This window comes from Ammospiza nelsoni, chromosome 2, assembly GCF_027579445.1.
Source record: "Ammospiza nelsoni isolate bAmmNel1 chromosome 2, bAmmNel1.pri, whole genome shotgun sequence".
Lineage (NCBI taxonomy): Eukaryota > Metazoa > Chordata > Aves > Passeriformes > Passerellidae > Ammospiza > Ammospiza nelsoni.
The window spans coordinates 28,363,625-28,374,040 of record NC_080634.1 but is presented as its reverse complement, the minus strand read 5'-3'; the positions used below and the strand labels follow the sequence as shown (position 1 = coordinate 28,374,040).

The 10,416-nt window shown below is 46.0% G+C and overlaps 1 protein-coding gene across 1 annotated transcript in view; it reads right to left on the bottom strand.

Annotated features, from left to right (window-relative positions):
- Window positions 1-242: 242 nt before the first annotated feature.
- The window catches only part of LOC132069797 (uncharacterized), a 55,636-nt gene continuing 45,462 nt past the window's right edge, over window positions 243-10,416 (bottom strand). Inside the window, exons 3-4 of the mRNA XM_059466238.1 lie at window positions 660-706; window positions 243-379 (exon numbers count right to left, since the gene is read on the bottom strand). Coding sequence (XP_059322221.1) covers window positions 256-379; window positions 660-706 — 171 coding nt within the window. The 3' untranslated portion in view covers window positions 243-255. The remainder of the gene's footprint in view (window positions 380-659; window positions 707-10,416) is intronic.

Sequence of the window (10,416 nt, the reverse complement as noted above, 5' to 3'; positions counted from 1 at the left end):
GTCCCAAAAATAGCTGTGAACTTTCTTGGGAAAGAGGAACATAGTTAGAGCACTTCCCTGCTCAGCATGGCTAGAAACCCTTCCACAGGAGAAGAGAACTGAATTCAAGCCTTAAACATCCTGCACAAAGAGCTTGCTCATCAAACTGACCATGGAACCATGGACTCTTAGGGGAATATCTGCCACTGCAATCATCATGTTTATTTAAACAATCGTGTGTTTATTTAAACACTGGTGGTGGGCTTGGCCCTGTCACTACTCCCTAGACCAGCTTTTAGCGCTTCTGATGGATCTGCTGTTTGCAGATGTGGGACATGCTCCATCATTGTGACTCCAGCTGGACATGGAAGCATCTTGATCGCTCAGTTCTGAGGTGCCTCTGCAACAGAACACACTGAACATGAAAGCAAAAACCAGCAGTGAGATCAGATGCAATTCTAGACAGCAGGCCAACATTTCAGAGACACTTTTTAGTTGTCTGCATAAGCTCCATATTGGAGCCTCTCATGGTCATTATTAGATCTGGCACTGTGTTGACAGCCTCCTCAATTGGGAAGCTGAAGCTTTTGGTTTATTTACCTAGAAAACATCTGGACAGCTGTCTCCCTACCAAATTGCACCAACCCAACCCTGAGGCAAAGATAGCTTTCATTACTTACCCTTGATATTTTCTTCTGAAATTTCCCAGGAAGGGCTTGGCTCTTGCCTGTGGGTGGGGAGAAGGGGATAAGCATTAGGAAGTGGGTCAATATTCCAGTGCCTGAAATCACCTATTAGTTTCGTTTTCACTCCTTAACAGCATTTTACTCCTGAACAGCAATGCACCATACCAAACTTGGCCTTCTTTCTATGTGGCAGTGAAGAAGCATCATCAATAGGATGCTCAAAGAAGACCTCCAGACCACTTCTGCACTACATTGCCCCTTGAAGTGCCACCTAACCAGTGTAGCTGATTTGGCACACTATCGATTTGACCCATCTTTTCCTTGGGATAGTTGATGCATTGTCATTTCTGCATCATATGAAACTGTAGCATGCAGCTGTGGTGCTGGAAACCTGGATTAATGTCTCAGTGTCACTGTCAGTGTTTTAAACAGAGAACAAATCCATACAGATCAAAAGAAATTTTATTACATCAAACCAGGCAGGGATTGTAATGTTCTGTATTGGAAATGCTTGCGTTCTCTTTCCGTAATAGGTATCAGTGAGATTAGCTTAAGAAAAATCAGGAGAGCTCTGTTTTCAGTATCTACAGGCAATTACAAACCCTCTGAGACCTTGGCAGGGTGACTGAGAAGCAGAGATAACATACAGGGACCTTCACTCCTGCCAGCAGGTGAAATCCTGGGCAGGCTTTGATACCTTAAAATTCCTGCTCTTTGGCTTTCGTGTTCCACTCCAGGTCATCCCAGGACTAATCTAGAGTTGTTACTTTGCAGATCTGCAGCCATACGTTGTTTTCCCCTCAGACAGCAGCTGTGGTGTGGCTGTGGGCTGCTGCACAGCAGTCAAATTCCAAGGGTAGGTAGCATGGGATGCATTGAAAGGAGAGGGATGAGCCTTAGCTGAGCAGTGCAGGGCATTGCCTGCTGCTGTGGACATCCCAAGGCCCTCCTGCCACATTTTCTACTTTGAGAAGCAGGGATTGATTTACAGCAGGGAGTTTTATTATGGCCATTTTCAGAACAGGAGAACAGTCACAGTGAGGGAAGGCCAGCATGCAGGAAAGCTTTAGCAGCTTCCAGTTAAGAGTCCAAGGGTCTGAAAGCCCTTTGCTCCTGCTGCTAGATATGAAGCTTGCTCTCAAACACATTCCTTCTTCCAGTAATGGACTCTGTGTAGCTTGACACAGAGAAGCAACTCCTCTTTACCCCTTCACACCTGCCGCAGCCTAGGGCTGCATTTGCTGGGAAAACTAGGATCCCACCAGTGGATAGTCCCCAGAATAGGAAAAACTGCTATCTCTCATTTGTTTTTTCTTTGTGTGACATCTCCACCATGAGTTCAGGGTGGTTCAGAGAAGTGGTCAAAAGGGGTTCATGCTTTTTTGAAGACCACCTCCCCTTAGAGGGGAAACAGAGATGAGAAGGTTTATGAACTGGTATTTCTATCGACCTTCCATCTGTAATTACAGGCCTCCTACCCTCTGCTGTCTTGTCCCCTGCTTTAATGAGATCATTTTAAGAGATAAGGCAGTGATTCCATTAAAGGGGGGGCAGGGGGAACAATATCTAACTATTGGGTGAGCAAAGATCAAGATCCACTATACCCTGTCAGGCTTGGCTAAGCTTCCGGCATGTTATTTCCCTCCCCCTGGCTGAGGGATACAAACATTTTGCATTTATGACAGTATTTCCTATTTTTCTGAAGCCTTCCAAGCCATTCAAAAATTGTTTTGTCACAAAAACATGCCAAAGGCTCCTCAAAGGCCCGGAGAAAATGAGGGCTCCAGCCTCTAGCACTGCATATAAATAGATTCACCTTGCTGGTGTCAGGACTGCAGAGGCAAAGGGCACAAATACACAGCATTCCCGTCATTGCAAGTGCCTCAGTGCTGTGCCTGCACAGATTCCTGGGCACTTGGCACTTCCGTAAGCGGGAACTCTGGCTGCTCAGCCTTTCTCTGGACTAAGCTCAAAGTCCCGCAGCCCGAGGACTTTAAGACTGTGGATCTTTTGTGCTTTCCCAGAGAGGAGGTGGATGGAGGCTTACAAGAGTCATGCAGTGAATCAGATCCATGTGTGGGATTTAGGGGAATGTGGTTCCTGTCTGACTGCTAGGAGATGGGGTTTTACTTCTGGTTCACAGATCCCCAAAGACTACTTGGAGGGGGGTGATGCTTGAGAGCACAGGGAAAAAAGCCATTGCCAGTAGATTGAAATACACAATTCAAGGATTTGTGCTTCTCCAAGAAAAATGCTTAGGAATCCACAAATCCAAAAAAGAAAATAAAGGATTAATATCTTGCTCCGAGCAAATCTGTAACATGCATTTAACTGACACTTCTTTTTTAAAGCCCATACTCATAATCTATTATTCCAGTTTTAGTCACCAACACTGTTATTAATTCACCCTTCTTTGCCAGTGAGTTATCTGGGAGATAAAGCACCTTTGAAATCCCTAGACTCCCTGGAACCACAGTATATATCTGGTTGTGCACTTTGCCATTCCAGAGCAGATAAACTGAGTGCCATGTAACTTATGCCTGCTCTGGAAATCATTTGAGCACTAGTAGCTGTATGGGAATAAATCAAAGAGAGCATAAGGTTTAGCCAAAAATGTCTGCATGTACTCTTTTTAAATTTTTTTTTTCTCATTTTCTTCCCATTTGCATCTCCCTGTATTCCATGACAGGGAGGTGGTTGCATCTAAGTATAGACAAGCTGGTGAAAAATGCCAGATTTTCTTTTCAATCCATACTTTGACTGTTTTCTGCCTAACTGTGAGGACAAGTGGGTGTGCTGATAAGTAAAAGGGAGTTGAAGATTCTTGCTGTAGGGTGGACAAGGAGAAGAAAATAAAGTATGTGTTGCCATACTAGAAACAGCTCTCTTTGGCATTTCACTATCTATGGAAATATTTTCAAATATACAAAAGACATAGATAATGTTCTACTGAAAATTTTCATTAGAAAAAGATGATGTTTCTAAGGAGAAACACCCTGAAGCCAGGATGTGCCCAAGTCCAAGCTCTTCTCTCTCCACCTGCCTGTGGTGCAGCCTTCAGCCACAATATGCTGCTGCATCCAGCATTTCAGGTGAAACACTGCTCAGCAAAAGCTTTCACAGGCTGAGGTTTGTGTTCACCTGCCATAATGCTTCATTTTCCAAGGCTGGTGCTCTCTGGGTTGGGGAGACCCTTTCAGCAGGAGAGCCCGAGGTGTTGGAGTGAGGAGAGCAGCCTGACAGAGACCCTTGCTGGCTGCAGCCTCAGAGGTCAGCACGGAGCTCGCTGCCTTGTCTGGGGACTGATGGCCAAGTAAGGGTGATGGCACAATAACTAAGACCCTTCTAATACCTGATCTGGCCTACTGGAGGCTGTGCCTTGCTTGCCCACACCTTATGCAGCCAATAAGGGTACTAAAGCCTGGTGTTCCTGGTAGGAAAAGAGGATGCTGGCTGGAACTTGTTGATCTGAAATAGCCTGAATGTGACAAGTTTCTAAGCAAGCTACATAAGCCATCAAATTGACAGGGTGCTGGGGGAGAACTGAGAATATTCTTCCCAGCATGACAGGGATGGATTTTCTGGAGGTGGCTGCTTCTTTTCCCGTACAAATGATTACTTTAAGATAATAAAAAATGAACAATATGAGTTTGGGCACCTAAGGCCTTAAATAGCCATGTCTTTAATTTTCATTTAAGTCTGCATCCATGAATAAAATATTTGATATTGTTCACTAGACAACCGAGTTCTGCACAAGATGTTCAGTTTGGCCCCAGTTCATCAAAACACTTAAGTGCTTTGCTGAATCAGGGACCTGCCTCTCATTAGAGCAGGCACTTTTTATTCAAGGAAGGAGAGAGAGCATGGTGCAACCTTACCTCACTATGTGGGCTCTCTGGACAAGTGTTGCACACAGTAATTTGTTATGGATTAGGACCCTGTTTTTAAGGCCCAGACTCCCACTCTGGATCTTCCACCAGACACATTTTTCAGCTGGTTATCAAACTGTCATGGCAGTGCTTGAGCTTTGGGAAGGCACTGATTGTTGAACACTGATTTGTTGCAGGTTTTCTTTCCCTGAACCAGGGAAATTCTTCTGTACAGCCTCAGGATAAGAGAGAAAAGTTTGATAGTATTGGGCTCTGAAATGGAGTCACTTGTTATGCAGGTTCACTTGTACAAGAATCCAGCCCCCATTAAGATTTTTGCAGGAGTAACAAAGTCAAGTGTTGTGATTAGGCATATACTGCAGAGCAGATATTTCAGTAGAAGTGTAATTGTCTACAAAGCACCATGTGGTAAGAAGAAACCGAAGTGCTAAAAAGTGTATCTCCCAGGTACATGCCTCAATAAGAAAGAGGGAAGGTAATCTCATCATTCAGGAGTCTGAAACTGCATGGATATCCCCAAAACATCCATCAGCATTCTCAGGGCAAAATCTTTGTCTCACTACCACAATCCCCTGGCTTTTCCTCTTGCTGCTTTGGCACTTCCCATCTCTCCCAGCAGCTAAGTGGGCTCAAGTGCTATGGACAAACACTGAAACAGGTTGGAGAACCGGTCCCACTTGAAACAAACACGCAGAAACCATCCCCCCCAATTTTTTTTTTCCATGGAGTCTTTTATTTGGAGCTCTGCTCTTACACCAGACCCACACAAACAGCACAAGGCAGCATTGTCACAGACTGGTCTTGCCACCACAGTGAGGGATGCAGGAGCCCCCAGGTTTGCTGGTGATCAGCTGTAGTTCCTATAGCTTATAATGGCCAAGTCTTTCACTACTAGAAAAAGCATCCTGCCCACCTGGAGTTACTAAGGAAACGCTCTTGTCTTCCTGAGGAACAGAGGCAGGGCCTCAAGTAGGATCCCCCTGGGGTCCTGCAGAAGTGACAGAGTTGGGGAAGGGGCTGTGAAACACACAATTCTCACCCCACATTGGGTTTGAGACATTCTGGGTATGGTCCTAATCCCTGACACTCAGAAGTACCCCTTACTCCTGGAATTTATGTGCAGATAAATTGGTTGTCATCTTAGCTGAGATGCACTAGAATCCAGGAAAGAGCAAGAATGTCACCTACACCAGGCAGAGCCAGCCAGGCTGGTGGTTAGAGGGTGCAGGCTCACAGTAGTTCTCCTACACTGAGCTTGCAGAGGGAGTTTAGTACCCTGGGAAACTCGAAACCCATTTGCATGATTGATGTTTAAATATACAGGGCTACTTCAGGACAATGTAACTTGGGGAAAAGGATGCTTTAAAAAAGGCTTTGAAATGGACAAGATAGCTCCATAAAATCTTCCACAGCATGAGATGGAAAGCCAGCAAAAATAAACTTCACCAACAAATTCCAGCTCTTGTGGTGGGAAAGTAAAACAAGAGAACTGCCAGAACAGTAGGTTGCAGTCCATGGCATGAGTGCATTGGTATCATTATAGTCTTGACATGAGCAGTTATCCTTATTAAGAAGTGCATATTCAGCAGCAAAATTGTTCTGTCAAGATGGGCTGTAGCCCAAGGATGTGTTACATTCCCAGTACTTACTGCTCAGAGCAACTCAAATAGCATGAGCAAGCAAAACACTGACCAGCTATAGATTTTTTGCTTCAAGTCTTCTTTAGAATTTCAATTCTGTAACAATTTAATTATGTAATAAGTCCTGTTTGCAGAAAATCTTTCTCCTCAAGGTTTTTTAAATCTCCCTGTTTGCACTCATCACTGTTCTGGGGCAAAAGAAAAGAGCTGCTTATCAACACAATGTAATATTACCCCATGGAAAAAAGTAAGAAAATTAATTAGAAGAAGAGAATTGCTGAGTGAGAGAGAGAACTCAGATGACAGGCACAGTTGACAAGGTCACTGGCTTTTACAATGGCGTCATTTTAAAAAATTTGTGCCTACATGTTCAGAATCCAAACAAGAGACCTTAAAAAGTAGCCTCAACTAGAAGTAATTGAGAAAGAAGCTGCACAAACCTGCAGTTTCACCTGTGCTGTGGATGAAGTTCACTAAATCTGTAAAAATTAGAGCAAAGTCCTTGCAAGTGTTGTCTCTATTGCTGCTTACTCTGCGTAAGAACCAGAGGACACAGAGGCTCTCACGCTTTAATCAGCTTCAGCAAGTGTTGCAAAGAGAGGGTTTGATGGGCCGTGGGCACTGGTGTGTGACACACCCCAGGAGCAGGGCTGGACACTGCCAACCCAGCACCCCTTCGTGGCCAGGGTGAGCACAGCCATGGCCCAACTGCAGGGCAGAGCAGAGCTCACTGCCTTTCCAAAAGTTCCTGCACAGCAGTGATGGCCCAAGCTAAAGCCAGAGAAGGCCCTGCATTGTCTCCTCTGTGTGTGCAGGTCACACAGTCCGTGTTGGCAGGGCAGAGCCAGTGCCAAGGGCGAGCTCTGGGGAGGATGCTGCTCCATGGCTTCCTCCACCCTCTCTAGCCTTGGGGGTCTTAGCAGGCCAAGGGGATTTACAGCCCTGTGCAGAGATGGCTACAAGCCACTCCAAGTGACATATCCTGATGGGCTGGTGAGTTATAACTTTCAGGCTGCTCCAGGCACTCCCCTGTACCATGAAGGCACCTCAGCTATCCCTCTGTGCATCTGAGGGCAACAGGGTGGCAAGGCCCTTCTTGTGGGGCCACCCATTGTGCCAGGCAGACTATCATGCAGCTGTCACACTCTTCTGGCCGCCCTAGATAAGAGTTGCACATAGACCAGAGGCAGTGATAGCTCTGTCTGAGGGATTACACCCAGATTAGGAGAAATTGGTCCTGTGTTTGATCAAATTAGCAGAAGTACAAACTGGCAGCTGATCAAGGCACATACCACGCACATGGGAACAAATTACTGCCAGGGAAGAGCATGTGGGTTATAAAGCATCTGTTCCTGTGGCTGCCCAAGGCTGAGGACAGGATGCTGCCCATTTGCTATGAGTTAGAAGAAGTGCCCATGGTACACCCTTCTGAGAGCTCTCTTGTGCTCTCCTAGCTGCTCGGATGCACTGCATTAGCCGCTCCTGGATTTACCCAGCTGGCAAACTGACTCTCCAGGTGGAGTCCCATGCTAAAAGCCCCATCATGTCATTGTCTACCTAGCACAGGAGGGAGAGAGAAACGCAGCACAAAGGGGCCAGAGTTGAATGTGTGCTATTTCCAAACTCACTCGAGAGCACCTCTCCAAAAGCAACTCATTCTACTGATATCCACCAGTGACCCCAGAGTGAGGTGTCACTCTGGAAGACCCCATGTTTCCCCACTAACTTGGGCCCTGTTCAAAGACTTAAACTTTTCAATAAGCTAAAGTTAGGGACAGTGAATTGCACAAAACCCTGTCTTGGCTCAGCTGTTTGGAAAGTTCACGGGAAGATCTACCCATGCTTTGATTAGGATCACACGGCTCCAGGCAAACCTGAAAGCCCAGCCTCTGTTTAGCGGGATATCATCAGCTCTTCACCAGAATGCTAATGCTTCTTTTCGATGTCCTTCTGGCACTGGCTGCTTTTGGGCAGTGCAGATTTCCTTTCACGATACACATATGTGTACCAGGACCTTAACTGTTATGTTAAGAGCACCTGAAATCGTGGTAAATCTGCTGACTTGGAGCTTGGGTTTTCCCCTGATGAGGAGCGAGATGTCTACCCCCGTGCTTTGCTCCAGGCGCTCTCTTGCTGTCCGCTTTGTTCTTTCCCACAGGCCGCTGGAAAAGCAGCATTCCCTGGGGCCGCAGCGTTAACATCCAGCACTCCAGGAGGCAATTACAGCGGAGACGGCGGAGCGGGGAGCAGCTCTGGGCAGAGCAGGCCCCAGGAGGACGCGCTTTGCTCCCCCGACCCTGCTCTGCTCGGGGCACAGGTATCTGCCAAGTACAGGCAGTACAGCAGCCCCGCTCCCCGTGCCCCGGCGTGGTTTCTTTAATGATTATTGTGGTATTTAGATACATTTAGACCTTGGCTTGCCGGCACACAGCTATTGTTTGCATGGGCATGTCCTCAAGAAACGATGCAAAAAGCCCATTATGGTTAGCGATAGACCTGGGCTGGATAATTGAGATCCACCCTTAAGCCTCAAGATTTTCTGATCTAGCGCTCAAATCCAGCAGATTCCTCTCTTGCAGATAAAAGAAAAAAGAAAAAAAAAGAAAAAAAAAAAAAACCAACCCCAAAAAATCCAAACAACCCAAAACCCCAACCAAACCCAATATTTTCAAAGCTGAATTTTCTCACTTCTGAAAAGCTTGAGGAATTTATTTTGGTTTGAGGGCTGTGTCAGAGTTCAGATCTTGTTCTCATATATATATGAATGTTCAGATGGACTGCTGGATGCATTATCTTGTTTCAAGCTTGGTCTCCACTTAAATTGGAAATGTTTAGTGGGAGAGGATAATCATGAGTTCAGTGAATATCTGGGAAAATTAATTTTAAGGCATGTCTGTGACAGGCTTTTTGGTGCCAAAATAACAATATTGTTAAGGAACAGCTCTTTTTTTACTTCATTTTTTTTTTCCCTTGGCAGAGAAGTTGAAATTTCCATAATGACAAGAACCTTAGTGCAATGCAGTTGAATCCACTTAAAAGTCTTTTTGCCAATATGTAATCATTTTTGTTTCACTCATCAAAATCAGCTAAACCAAGAGAACTCTTGTGACAGCAAAAGCAATACTCCCACAAGGAAGGTTTGCTCGGATCGCTCTTCCAGAATACCTGCACCTGGAAATTTTAAGACTAAGACATCACTGAAGTAAATACATAGAAAAATATATATATTGCAAAGATTTGGTGAAGAAAACAGACTGAGTAATCTCCAGTAATCTATCCCAATGGACAGATGAGAAAGCTTCCCGTTCCTACATAAACAGAGGGAGCTTCCTGTCTCTTATTTATGCCCCAATGAGTAGGAAGACAACAGTAACAAACGCTGCCAGCCTTGCCTTCATTCTTTGAAGCTTGTTTCCTTACAGTGTGCACACAAACCTCTCCAAGGGTATTGCCTAACTCACCAGACAGCCTCCCCGAGGTATGTTCTTAAGAGCTAATGCATGTCACACCCATGCAAGCCTCTTTTCCTGCATCTCCAGGCAAGGGCCATAAAAATATGCAAATCATTCGCTGAGTGTTGTAACCAAAGCATAAAAGAAAGTATTTCAGTGCCCCGAGGAAGTCAACAGCAATAACGAGATGGAAAAGACTGGGGAAGATCTAGAGGGGGTCAGCTCTTCTCTAGCTGAAATAACAGGGGTCTGACCTGGAGTATTGGGTGGTTTTGGTCGCTGCAATAAAGGAACACTGATCTCTGTGGTGGGAGTGACAGGGCCCGAGGGAATGGCCTGAGACTGAGTCAGGGAAGGTTTAGGTTGGGTATTTGGAAAAGGTTCTTCACCCTGAAGGTGACTGGGCACTGGAACAGGCTCCCCAAGGAAGCAATTAGAGCACCAAACCTGATGGAGTTCGAGAAGCGTTTGGACAATCCTCTTGGGCATTTGGTGTGACTCTTGGGGATGGTCCTGTGCAGGGCAAGGACTCCATGATCCTTGCTGGGTCCCTTCCCACTCAGCATATCCTGTGATTCCATGCAGTAATGGAGTGATGGAGAAGCCAAAACTCCACACTGGCCAGCAGGAGTGGGCAATGGGGCAGAGGGTTCCCCTCCCTCGTGGCTGAGTGCACCCCGAGCTGAGCAGCTGTGGTGGCTCCTCCCTTGCAGGAGCTCTTGGTGGCCCTTGGCTGCTGCTGGGCTGCCTCAGGCACTGCATGGGCCCA